The sequence below is a fragment of the Nicrophorus vespilloides genome, unplaced genomic scaffold (genome assembly GCF_001412225.1).
Source record: "Nicrophorus vespilloides isolate i.1.1-1 unplaced genomic scaffold, Nicve_v1.0, whole genome shotgun sequence".
NCBI classification, from domain to species: Eukaryota; Metazoa; Arthropoda; class Insecta; order Coleoptera; family Silphidae; genus Nicrophorus; species Nicrophorus vespilloides.
The window spans coordinates 379,849-394,213 of NW_017100092.1; the positions used below are offsets into that span (position 1 = coordinate 379,849).

A 14,365-nucleotide genomic window follows, 5' to 3' on the forward strand; every position below is an offset into this window, starting at 1 on the left:
TTTGCGAAAATTCTAGTCAAAAAATATAAAGTTTTAAAATGTACGATATTGGCAAAATTTTCAAAATTCCATCGGATCATCATTATTAATGAACCGAAGAGTCACGAGAAGCTTTCGTCGCGACGGACTCTCGTCCCGTCCAGAAGTTTAGCGGCCGGTACAATAATTAGCAATAAAAGAAAGAAAGAGAGAAAAAAAAGAAGAGGAGAAAATACAAAAAAAAATCTTTCGTTGTGAAGAGAAATCCAAATGAGTTGCAATTGTTTGAAACTGTGATGCGATTGGATCCTTGAGCAGGACTCGCCAAATTTATTTTTTTAATTTAAGATGGTGACAAAACTAAGAGAGAAAAAAATATAAAGTAGAATGTATAAGTGGACGCCACAATGGTTGAGGAATGAATGAGTGAGTAAAATTTGAAACGTGCAATTTAATTAATCGATGTCAGTCAGTAGTCCTGCAGGCATTTACTGAAGCATTTTATTTCTTCCAATGCTTTTCGTTCTTTTTATTTTTATCTTTCGTTTTTGTTTATGAATTTATATTTTTTACAAACAAACAAAAAATTAATAATATAACAAAACAGTAATTTTCTGTAAATTAGAGTATACATAAATAAGTGTGGTTGTTTGTAATGTACAAAATACAGTTTAATTATATATTATTAATTATATTATATTTTTTTTAAGTGACTACATTAAGATTAAAAAAAAGAAGACTTTGGATTTTCTTTTTGATTATTTTATTATTATTGTTTTCTTTTTTACGTTTCTACATCCAAAGGTACAAATGAGGAAAGCGCTTTACGTAATAAATGTATTTTTTTGTAATTTCGTTTTTATTGTTTTAACAGTTGTAGAGCAAAACGAAACAAACAAATATAAACGGTTTTCTTTTGTCTCTTGCAATAATTTAAGTTAAGTACTTAAGTTCGACGACAAGAATGTTCAATGTTACTTTTTTTTCTGCGAATGTGGTTTTCGATTAAATCTCAAATTTTTTGATAAATAAAAGGGGGTTTGAAGAAGCCCCCTTTTCCGCTCTTGTACATAAAATACAGTTTAGTCTCAAACGCGCGACTCATCGCATCAACCTGAAGATGAAGGTTGTGATTGGTCGCGCGATCTAGTTTCTTTCTCCCATAACATAACAATAGTTCATAATTAGACAATATTGGATTTTAAATGGATAAATAAATACACACAAAAATAATAATGTATGCAATAGTAAACGATTTCCCAAAACTGTGACGACGCCGATGACGCCGAGGTTGAGAAAAGTTGAAAGTATGCAATTTTTACCTTGGATTGACAAACAAATACACACATCGAACGTAGGTTGGGGGCGCTGCGCTCCCCCCTTCCACGCAAAGGGTTGAACAATTTCATCATCCCCTAAACGTTCGAAAACCCACCGACTTAGACTTATTTTTTGAATAAAATACACATTCACATAAATAAACAAACAAATATACAAACTCAATAGCCCGGTTGCACTAAGTGCTACACAATTTTTGCCCGCCACGTATTACATAATGCAGCGCCCGCTTTTAGGCCGCTGCCTAAATAAAAAAGTCAAACTGCAATAGCCCAGGTCGGGGATTCCCCCCGCTGAATACAGGGGTGTTCCCCCCGACACCCACAACTCAATTGTTTCGGAACAGATCTTCAATGCCCTAGGAGCCACCCAAGCTCTGAAATGAAAATAAAAATGAAATAAAACCAGAATAAAAAATACAGAAAAATAATGTATTTTACATAAATATGAAGTCTATATGCCCGAGTGGACAAATATTTATTGTAAAATTGCGAAACGAAATTTATTTGCAATAGCCCACCAAACCAGCGAGGGCGCGTGCACCAGCGCGCGTCCGAGCGAAATTTTTTCAAAAAAAAAATGTTGTAATGGAAAAAAATCTAAACGTTACAAAAAAAATCGTTTTCACCAAACTTTCAGTTGATAAAATCTTCAGTTCGTTAATGAAACAAGAGGAAAAGTCCAGCGAAAAACCCTTGCTCTCCCGTTGGAACCAAAAAAATTAAAAAGTAAAGTAAATGAACACATATAACCAATAGTAAGCTTCGCGTAGGCCATACAGTGATATCGATAATTAATTATATAATCAGCAAACTACCCCTATCCACAGCAAACACCAAATTTCAGTAGACAGTTAACTAATAATGAAATATGCCAAGTGTTAGATTGTTTTCGGACGGAACACACCCACAAATAGATGATTAAGTAATTAACGGAACCTCACATACATAGCTTCAGTAGTGCTTTCTCAATATCAATGTAATCGTAATTAAACAAGTAAAAAAAATGATGAAAAAAACCAATTGAAAAAAAAAGCCCAAAAAGACTTTTCTTTTCGCGGGGAGAGCAACGCTGGACTTTTGCGTTAATTTTACGATTTCAGTTCAAATGCAATAGCCTAAACGCATAACGATGCAACTCTTATGCTATACAAAAAATTCCGATTTTACCACACCTAAGTTCAAGCGTTTTTCCGGACGTCAGCCTGCGACGATTCTCGAGGCCACAAAAGTTCTCATCCTGCAGAATCTCTCAATACACACACGCAAAACGACACATTCAAATACATTTCCATGTACACAACACACATAATCTGCAATGGATGAGATTCCGATGCGTCCCAGGATCGGAACAGGACCGTCCGTATTTTCAGTTTTTTACAATAAAATATTTCATTAATAATAAATAAAAAAAAGTTAAGCGCACACCAGTAACAAATTCGAACACTCGCCTCGATCTCATTAAAAACTACTTTTGTTTCGGATCGAGGCAAAAGAGAAGAAAATCCACTTTCGGAATACGCGATTACCAAAATTCCACTTTTAACACTTTCAACACGCGGACACAATTGACACACGTACTACACACACATGAAAATATATTAATGTGTAAAAAAAATGGATACCATAATAAAAATAATAATATAAATATATATATTAATATGTCACTTTTGGGAAAAAAGTATTTCAAAAATCTAAAGGAAATTATAAAAAAGAAATAAACATTCGGCAAACTTTTCGGTCGCACAAAATACGTCTCATCGATCAACAAATTTATCTATCAAAAAATTATAAAGAAAAAAGTTTACAAATAATAAAGTTTCAGGTAAAACTCTGTTCAAGCAAATCTCTTTCGGAATTCCTTTAAAACCACATGTATGAAGCAAAAAAGGATTTAATAAAAAAAAAAAACAAAATTCGTTTTCTTTAATAATACTACTACTATAAATAAAGCAAATAGTTTAAATGTTAGTTGTGTTACAGAATATGGTTATAAATGTTTAAGTTATGATATCTCAAACAAAACAAAGAAATGCAAACAAATTAATGATGAACCTATATTGTTTTTTTTCTCGTTTCGTTCCAATCGATTAAAACGATCGTTTTTCCACGAGTAATTCGTTCGGCTCGACTCGAAATCGTGCATGTTCTGGATGCAAAAGATCCGAGAACCGAAGAGATTGATGGAACTTCTGCGTCTCAACGTTGACCGCCCCTTTTATTTTTCATTTTTATTTCTGAATCTATATCGCGCACAGAGACACGCTCGTAGTACTGGAAATAATGGTTAGTGTTCTTGTTAATCTAACGATACAATAGTTACAGCAAATATAGTAAATGTAAATGGTATTATAATCGTCGTTCTGTATTTGGTTGACCCCGATTTGTTTGTCTCTTTCGTTGAGGGTTGGTCAGGGCGCACACGGTGCTATCAATCGGAGTCCTTCGGATCGCATCCGGCTTCACAATTCCTCACTTCCAAACGGTTACCGGATCATTTGTCAAAATATATATTTTTTAAATAACAGAAAATGCGGACCAAGCTTGTTTACCGATTCGAAACTCAACCAAAATTATATAATACCAGTTTTTTGTTTTCGAAATACTTATGATCCGTTGAGCCGTTTGGTCGGTGTCGAGTCATTGCAATTGTTTTTGTTCTTCGGTACTCGAAAATCGAGCCGTTACTCTCGGCCTACTACACTTACTGATTACATAGTTACGTTTACGTTTTTTCTGCTTTTTGCTATTTATACACAATATTACATATAAATATATACGTAAAGTTTTTTAGATACTTTTCAGCGGTGATTCTCTGGTAAACAGCAAAATCCAAACGGTTAACATTTTTTTATTTCTGGAACGAAATCACCGCAACTTTCGAACAAATTGTCTGATATTTCTCAGACCAGATACAATCAGCATCCAGAATAAATACTGTCAGCCTTCGGATTTGCTCTACCTTTGACCCCGCAAACTACGCGTTCATAAAACTACTGGCTAACTCTAATTAAAAACAGAAAAAATGGCTCAATGTTTTTTTTAAATTATTATTATTATCATTATTATTATTTAATTTTAGATAATTTATACTACATATATATTACATACACATAATATATATATGAGAAATAAATAAATGCTGTAACGTTAAACTACAGGTTGTTCAATTAATTTTACTTACTAAAAAGAAATGATGCGAATTCAAACAGGAAACATTTAACAAAAAAAATTAAAAAAAAAACGATATATGAATGATGAAGGAAACGTTTTAAATATTTAAAAATAAAAAGAAGTAAAATCTAAGAAACTAACTAATTTATTATCTCTACGTATACGTTAATTAATATATAGAATTATATTTGAATATATTTTATTTTTATTATTATTATTTTTGTCACCGAAGGTTTTTTTTATATAAATATTATATATAGATATTATTATTTTTTATTGTTTTTGCGCCCATCCTGAAGATGCAAACGACGCGAAAGACTTATTATATTATTGTTTAAGATAAACTTAGGTTTCATATTAACTATGATTTCGATTGAAATTGATCGCAAGTTTTTTTTTCAGAATGAGGAAATGAAAAAAAAAATGTGAACACACACACACACATAATACAAAATGCCATTATTTCTTTTTTTTAATAATTATTATTATTTTGACTGCCATTTTTTTGTTTACAAAGTAATATCGCTTTTTTTCATTTAGTTTCTATCGTAAGTTCCTATGTCTTATATATATAAATATTGTTTTGTAAAACAAAGTACATGAATCATTTATCGAAACGAACTGTAGATCTATTACAGTTGGAAACAATTTTTTGTTTTTTTTTTTTTTATTTACTTTATTATATTACGATTATTGTTTTCTTTTTAAGGAGTGAAAGAGGGTTTGACTGTTTTTTGAAAGAAGGAAGGAGAAGAAGAGCAAAAAAAAAATTAAAGAAACAAAGAGTAAAAGAAAACACTATTAAGTTTCTCCTTGTTACCTGTGTTTTTTTTCTTTGTTCTTTTGTTCTATTACAGAGTGTACATAATACATATTTTTTCGTTCGGCCCGAGTGTATGTATATTATTACATAGTTTAAAAAAAAAACTTGTACAAAAAAAATGAAGCAAATTTTTCGTAAAAATTATATTTCGTAAATAAATGACCAAAAAAAGAAAATTCGAAAAAAAAATTGAACGTGTATAGAATTAAAAAAAAATATGTTTATGTACATGAGATTTATTTTAAAGAAATCGAACTTTAGGCTAATGTAAAAAATTATCTGTGAACTTTGAGGCATTAACACAAAAAAAAAACAAACAAAATGATTTGTACATATTTATATTTAATGATGGAAATTCGCCATTCTGTTTGGTTTTTATATATATTCGGCGATTTATGAATGAGGAATAAATTTAAAACAAAAAAAAACTAAATTTAGGTTTTAGGTAAGATAAGGGAAGCTAAAGAAGATAAAAAAAACAAATCCTTCAATTAAACGAAGATGCAAAACAGAATGATTTTCCGGTTACGTTTTGTGTTTTTCTTAAGTTTCTTTTCACGTTCTTTGATTATTTGATTGTTCTTTTTTTACTGTTGTAATTATTAATTAATGATACATTGTACTGTTCTCATTACGTTGTTCCCATCTCCCCACTTGTATCCCCAAAACCCACCCCCCACAACATGTACACCAATTATGTTTTCTTCTTTTTAACGATGTTCCGTTCTGTATACACGCGCTTTTTGTTTTTCTTTTTATTACGTTTCTCTTTTCTGTTTGTTCGACGATGAAGAGGAAAAAAAAACTTTCAAAACTTCGATGTATGAAACAAACTGTATGTGTGGTTATGTAACCTATTTACTGGAATAGCAAATATTAAAAAATAAAAAATAACTCTTCGTCTTTTCATTTATATATCCTACAACATTTCCTCATTTACATGTATTGGACGACTAATAGCCGAATGGTTAAGTCGCCTTACCCACGTGCCAGTGGTCACAGGTTCAAATCCTGGTCAAGCCAGGCACTTTGTGAGCCCATTCGGTGCTTGCATCAATAGGGCCATCGTTCATCACATATAGACAATCAAATGAATGAGGCTCAGCATATGGACCTTCAGCCAAGTCGATGGACAATGACAGTGTTAAGGATAGCAGCAGATTCGCAGAACATCAATATACTACTGAAGTTAACCCACAAGATGACAGCGAACCTACAAATTAGAAAAAAATATCATAATGGTAACTATCCACCGAAAAAGATTATCTATCTAATCTTAAATTTACCGCGATCCTAAATTTACTCAATGTTCACATTGATGAACAGATTGTAATAAAATTACACGACAAAAAAAAATTACATGATTTAATTTAATATTATTAAGTTAAATACTTAAATATTTTTGATCACCTAAAAATTTTAGTGGATTACTATAAAAAAATATCCTAAATGAAATAAAAACTCCATTAAGGTAAGAATTTTATTTGTAATTTATATTTAACTTATGAGTTTGAAGAAACCAATAAATTGTAATTAAATTATCAATAAAATATAAATAAGTCATAATAAAAGTATTACAGTCATGTTACTTCTCATAACGTAGTCCGCAATTGTCCGAAAACATGAATAGTTCTTGGAAAGAAGACTATAAGAAATGCTTAAATGGAGGCTCAAAATATAGGCTGAACTTATACTAGAACAACAAAATTAGAAAATAAGTTATCTAGATCAGCGTTTTTCAAACTTTTTGATACGAAGGTTTTGCGACCTCCAGAAGATTAGGTATGTGTAGAAAAATATCTTGGATTGATCTGTTGTCAATTTTTCTGCGACCCACACTTTGAGAATCACTGATCTAGATGGTTCAATCAATAGGTTTGAAAATGTCGATGAAATGGATGTAACGAAATAATTTAATGCAGATTATTGAATAGACAATTTAAGAAAACTTGTTAGTAGCGAAGACAAAGAATACGAAATGTAAGAAGTGCCTACCAAAAAAATGTAAACAACCAAAGATTTAAAGTCAAAAAAAATCCTGATTTAAGAGTTATTGTTAAGCTATCAATTTTTAATGCAATAACTCCATATAAACGATTGTTAAATGAAAGAGAAACAAAACACAAATGATCAAGTTTAGATTTATATTTTAAAATGTTATTTCGCTTTGCATATAAGCTTTCTATTTCCAAAAGTTTTTTCTAAATTTATTAAAGTCTAACAATATTTCATGTCAAATTTCAAGAAGATCGGTAAGAATGGATAGGATGGAATGAAAAATTGGTTTGCCATTCTTTATGGATTTCGACATCAACTCAAGCCTATGCAAATTTTCCAAGAATTCCAAAATGCATATGGAGTGTTTCATCCCTTTTTCTGTGGAGGACGAACATGATGAAGGTTGCCCGAAATCTTCACCTGATGGTACAAATGTAACCCCGGTGAAGGCAAAAATTAACAAAGATCCATGAATGACACAGGAAATGGTAGTTGATGAACTGGACTTGAATGTCATGGCTCTGTCGCAAATATTAAATCATTAATTTGGCTGCACGAATAAATCCGCTCGATGAGTTCCACAATTTTTAAATGACTAAATAAAGGCACGTGTTCGTTTTGCCGAATATTTCTTGGACAATTTTGCAAATGGAGATTCTAGCACTTTTAGTAAAATCGTAATAGATGATGAATCTTGATTAGGTGATTTTATAAGTATAACCTGAGAACCAAGCAGCATTCCATGGTAAAGCAAGACAACAAAAATCAGTAACAAAAATGATGATGTCGATTTACTTTAAAAGGGCTTAATGGAAATTATGTAGAGAAATTACAAAAGGATGAAAATTAAAAATATTAAAATTAAATTGTTACTATTTTGTTTATTTTTCAGCTAATTTAGCGATCTTTTGTTAGAGCCCACGTATGATAACGGGATTAGGAAAACCTTTGACACGACTTAGATAATGACGATAGATTATAAAATTATTTAGGTGTATTGGAGTATTTCATGACATTTATATGGTAGGTAGACTAGCGAAAGATCTAGCGTTCTAATTCATGACATTCTGAATCTTCTGTGAATGAACTAAGGCACTGATTCTGAAAGTGGAGGTCGCAGAAAAAATAATGACAGATGGACCCTGGATATTTTTCTATACATACCCATTCTTTGGGGAGTTCGCGGAAATTTTGTAAGTGCAAACGGTGGTGCAGGACCAAAAAGTTTGGGAAACGCTGAACTAATATATTACTTCTATTCTTGCTTCCTAACATTTTAATACTTGGAGCTAAATCGGAATTTTTGATTTTAGAACTTTAGAACTTTTCTTACAAAGGACATCGTCAAGTTCACGGAAGAACGAGAGCAATAATTCCTCAATCATCTCTTCCTCCGACGATTGCTGTACAAATGCTAAAGGCCTCGGCTCTTTGAGTTTCTGCTGACGTATTTTTGATTTCGTTTTTGGAGAGTTAAATGTGGGTTTTTTTCTTATGAATGGCTGACTGTAAGAATAGTCCCATGTGAGGGTGCGGATCAAGGAAGTATGATATACGGTTTCCCAAACTTGTTATGTTGTCGCTGACGAACATTTATGTATTAAAACTAATGTGTACTAATTTTTGTTTTAAAAATTTATTTTTATTATAGCAAACAAAATTTAGTTTGTTTTTTCAGCCGGTATAGCGAATCCAAACTGTTCGAAGCCGATCTACGCGAGGAAAAGCTGTTGATACAATATCTAAGCAACATTTGGTGGATATGCCAGGTAAAAATATCATTAATTTATGTTGTCCATGAGTTATACTCAAACTATATTAAATATTTGTAATAAAATCATTAATATCAATAACAACTTGCTTCAATATTAGTTTAGTACTCTATATTTATGATTGTATCAAAGGGTAATAATTCATTCCAACTTAGTTAATTATTATATAAAGACCTCGAAAGATTTATTCTCTCGAATGGGATATTTAAATAAAAACCATACGGTGCCATCTATTGGACAAGTCTTGAATTATATTTTTAAGTATTTTTCTACTTTATTAAATTATTGTATATTTTATAAAACGTGATAGTAATTAATTATAATATTTATTAAAATTTCAATTAATGTATTCAAATGCTATACAGAATATTAACTACATAATATAGTATATTTTTAAATGATCTAGGTTTAGCATCTCAGTATAAGATGGAAGCACATGTAATTTTCTTTTTCAAATTAGAATTTATAGTACTAGGCAACCAAAGAATCAATACAAGATAAAAAGTAGTTGAATTGACTTTTACTATTTCATTTTATAAATTGTAGTCAATATAAACAATATTTATGTAATTATTACTCTTCATTTGTATAAAATATAATATATTTTCATCTTTAAATTTCATATGCAGAATTCTGCTATTTCTTTATTTATAATTTTGCTATGTTAACCTTATTTTCTTTATTGACATACCAGGAACTATATATTTATACATTACTGCTTTATTAGTCATAAAAGCAAAATAAGCATAGTTACTTAACTTACCAATAAATGAATCATATCCTAAAATATATCATTACATCTATTTGTTTTTAATTTGTTAGTTAATACAACTTATTCTCAATATATCCAAAAATAATATAATTCTATAATATTTTTAATACGTCTTAACTTTACGAAATACTTGTTGAGAACAATTTACAACAACATTTTGTTTTCAATCAGGGGAACTCCCGACCACAGGTCATGTGATATAGCGTTTGATATAAGGCATGTATAAAGATAGATAACGTCATTGTGAGTGAGTAATTTTCAGTAAGTACTGCACGTGTGTAACAATATCAGTATTTATAAGGTTAGTACATTAAATAAATAAGTAATAATTGATGATGACAAAAGATGCTACGAAAATAAAACAAATTTACCTTAAGAAAAATGTTGATACATCTATAAATAAAAATTGAAATTATCATTGTACTGAATTTTCTAATTTTCTATAAAAGATAACATGTTTTATAAAACGTATTTTGTATATTTGGTTGCATGTGTATAATTTGGATCAAAAATACATTACATTCGCTGTAGGGAATTACCCTAATTTTTATTATAACTGACTGAAAATATGTGTTGGCAGACCTGTGCTTATTAGTATAGTTTGGTACTGGGTTAAAATGGTTACAATCTGGCAAGCATTTAGGGGAATCCCGTGCTTCAGTCATTTGTATAAATTCCACTGTTTATTATTTATTCGTTCAATTACGTTTTATGTGAAACATAAGTTAAAGACTAAATAATGGGTGAGTTATTCATTTATTAAGTGATACTGGTTTAATAACCTCAATAATATGTACATTTTGTTTTGCAGCTTCAAAAAAACTATTTGGATTTGTTAAAGTGAAAAGTGGCAAATTTATACCAATTGAGAGATCAATTAAAATAATGACAGAAACTGCACCAGTAGCTGAAAGTGATAAAAAGATTGAAGTGAAAAAGTTCATAAAGATCCCTTGTATAAAAGCAGATGGAACCAGTGAAGAAATTTCAGTACCACAAAGAGGTGAAACAGAGCTTCCCAAGAATAATATATTTCTAGAGCCAATATCCAAACACTCGTATAAAGTAATAAAGAAACATTCTTATCTACAAACAAACAAAAATCAACAAGAATGTGCTTGCCGTAAATTATGTAACTGCTATAAGGATCTGTTGAAAATATATGAAGAATTGAAACAGAAATATGAAGAGTTAAATATTAAGTTACAAGAACTCGAGCAAAACAAAGTATTATGTAAATTAGCACAAAATGAAATTGAACAATCAGATAATATGCAATTGAAGCTAACAAGTGTAGTGAGTAATGAAATTAATGTAGAACCTGGTATATCCACTTTTGCTGGTGAAGAATATACTAATGATTGTAGTAATGTGGATAATATTTATGAATCTAATGTTTTTGTTGACCCTAAGATAACATTGTCTTCACCATTAATTGGGTCAAATGTGAATATGGGAACAAGTTTGAATTTTCCAAAAGTTCAAAATGAAATTGATGATCCCCTCCAATTGAAGGTGTACCCATATTGGGTTCAATGTGATATACCTGATAATGATGGATATTAGTGAATATTTTACATTTTTATTATTTTTTTTAATTAATTAATAACATTTTAGTCCCATTCATCATGCAGTATTGGATCATGACATAATATCAGTGACGCGACAGTGTATAGTGTTAAAGATCAAAACTAATGACATCAATTTGGAGTGTTCTGATGGATTGGTAATACATTTTTTATTAACATTTATATACAGTATTAAAGGTACAATTTTCAGACTCCTCTTCACTTGGCTGTTATGTACAATGCACCAATAGAAATCACAAAGATGTTGTTAAAATTTGGAGCAGCAATGGATTTTACCGATGATTCAGGAAACAACTGCTTCCACATAGCAGCAACTAAGAACTATATGAAAACGCTACAAGCGTTGAATGTATGGAATAATATTGAATGCATAAATCAGTGTAATCATGATGGTAGATATGCAATACTGTAAATCGACTATACTATGCTTAACATACTATTTATTTGATAGGTTACACGCCACTGATGATTAGCGCAATTGAAAACAACATTGAAGATATAAATACGTTAGTAAAGCATGGCGTCGAATTGAACGTCACAGATAAGAAGTCGGGACGGACGGCTTTATTCTATGCAGTAGAAAATAATGCAGGTATATATCATGATACAAATATGTAAGGAAGGATATGGCGCTTATTTTAGGAATTTCCGAGTTACCAATTAGCTTAGATAGCGAGTACGATATAAACAAAGTTTGAGGTTGTATATTTGTATTATGGTTATATATTTTGATTACTATAAAAGTAATATACGAATCGGACTGAAAATTTGCATCTTCATTCGCATAAACTTACTCCACGATGACACGAACGTACACTTGGTTTCGACATTTATTCTCGTGTTAAAGTGAGGAACTAGAATACTCTTAGCAATTTGGTCGCAATACAACTACAAACAAATATGTTGTGTAAGCGACGACATTTTTAACAGATATAATATTAAAAATGTATCTTCTGTTTCATTAAATTTAATGGGTATTATGAAGATGGTTGATTTATGAAAATCTTGATTACTACTTCATTAGAATTAAAATTTCTTATTATGCTCTTATTGTCTCTTATACTTATACTTTTTTATGTATTATTTGGGTATATCTTTGATACATATCTTATTTATCGTTGCAGTCGAAACTGTAGAATTGCTGATTAAAGCTGGAGCTGATATTACGATAAAGAACTTCGCAGGATTAACGGTCTTGGATTTGACGGATGATATGACGACCATGCACCAGGAAATAAAACAATTAATAGTTAGTAACAGTTTTGAGATAGCTCAGAAACGAAAACGTACCGGCGATACGAGTCGAACGACGAAACGAAAAAAGCAATAGTTGTGCATCTTTTTTTTAAATGTACATATTTAAATAATTATATTTAATTTGGTAATATATTAGTAATTTTTTTTTTATGTTAATTTTACCTATTGAAATCTCGAGTACAAATATTTTGATTACAACTCGCATAAAGTAGTAAATTTTACTCTTTTTTGTTGTATATTATGTGATTAATTCATTAACAAATTTTATTATTTCAATAATAATTCCTAACTTATACAATTATTTAGTGATATGAAAAATGCATTTTTGCGAAATATTTTTTTGTTACCTATCATGAGATTATTATTACATTGTATATTACATTTAATTAGGAAGTCTAGTACAGTTTATGCCGCCTTGGGTCATATTATTTTTATTTCTATTTCAAATGAATTTATTACTTTTTAGAAAATGTTCCATATTCGGTAGCTGTAACAATTAAAGTCGCGAAGAAGCATGTGTATTATTTATCTACGAAATAAATGAAGACTGAAAAACCGTTTGTAGAAACAGGATAGACCACGTTTTAAATAAAAATAATTTATTATTACATATTAAAGATCCCATAATTTGTAGCATAGACTAGGGGTCCTCAACCTTTTTGCACCCACGAGCACATTCTAGAATGGAGGTTGGGCGGCGGGCACCATTTATTTTTTCAAGGTAAATTTATAGTTTGACATAGTCAATAATACACATAATGCACATTTTTTTTTATCGTGGCCGCATAGCGGCGGGCACATGTAAAATGGTCGGCGGGCGTAATGGTATCCGCAGGCATATGATTGGGGACCCTTAGCATAGATGATTATGACTGTCAACTTTTTAGGATATTTCTTCCATTACGTGTAATATATTCAGTTAAATTATATAAATGAATATAAATATCTATAGCTTGTCTATTAACTTGTTGACAACAATGTAGCAACACAATAAGCGCATATATTTTAGACCTTTTTTACTTGCTTAGCAACGGTAAACAAAATTGTTCGAAATAGAATGTAAATAGAATTGAAATAAACTAGACTCTTTATAATTATAAACAAGATTTAAAGTAGTATATGTTTAATGAAATAATTTATGTTTTTTGCAACCAATTTATGAAGAGATGGAAAATTAAATTTAATAATGTTAATAATTTATTTGTAATATCATTGTTAAGAATTGTTCTATAATGATAGTTTGAAATCAGACTAATTGAGCAACTAAAGGGAAATAAATGATCATTTTCGTATAAAAAATAATTTTTTGTTTGTACTAATTGTATATATCTGAGGTTTGCCCTCACTAATTCGGTTTTTTATATTTTAAAAAGAGCCACACGTAGGTACACAAATTCATTTCTTTTATTTAATGTAAATGCATATTATCACATATAAGAACATAAAACAAATAAACAAAATATAATTATGAAAAAGAATATATTATTTCAACATTTTAAAAATATAATGGCATAATTACCTACGGTAGCAGATCAATTTGTTTTTATTAATTTTCTTGTTATATTATGTTATTTTTTTTTAATATGTATTATGATTTGTTACAATAAATGTTATTATTATTTAGTAATACAATTTAAAAATAAAAATTTAATGGCAGCCGCTCT

General features: G+C 30.0%; 1 protein-coding gene across 2 annotated transcripts; it reads left to right on the plus strand.

Annotated features, from left to right (window-relative positions):
• The first annotated feature begins 10,106 nt into the window (after positions 1-10,106).
• LOC108567621 (NF-kappa-B inhibitor epsilon-like) lies at positions 10,107-12,807 on the plus strand. Of its 2 annotated transcripts, none has more exons than XM_017928202.1 (6): positions 10,107-10,156; positions 10,667-11,420; positions 11,473-11,581; positions 11,635-11,836; positions 11,896-12,036; positions 12,569-12,807. In XM_017928202.1, exons 2-6 carry the CDS (start codon positions 10,741-10,743, stop codon positions 12,772-12,774), a joined length of 1,338 nt encoding a protein of 445 aa, XP_017783691.1. In that variant the 5' UTR covers positions 10,107-10,156; positions 10,667-10,740; the 3' UTR covers positions 12,775-12,807. The 2 variants fall into 2 exon arrangements, with proteins under 2 accessions (XP_017783691.1, XP_017783690.1); XM_017928201.1 differs by lacking the exon at positions 10,107-10,156 and adding an exon at positions 10,426-10,598.
• Positions 12,808-14,365: the final 1,558 nt, after the last annotated feature.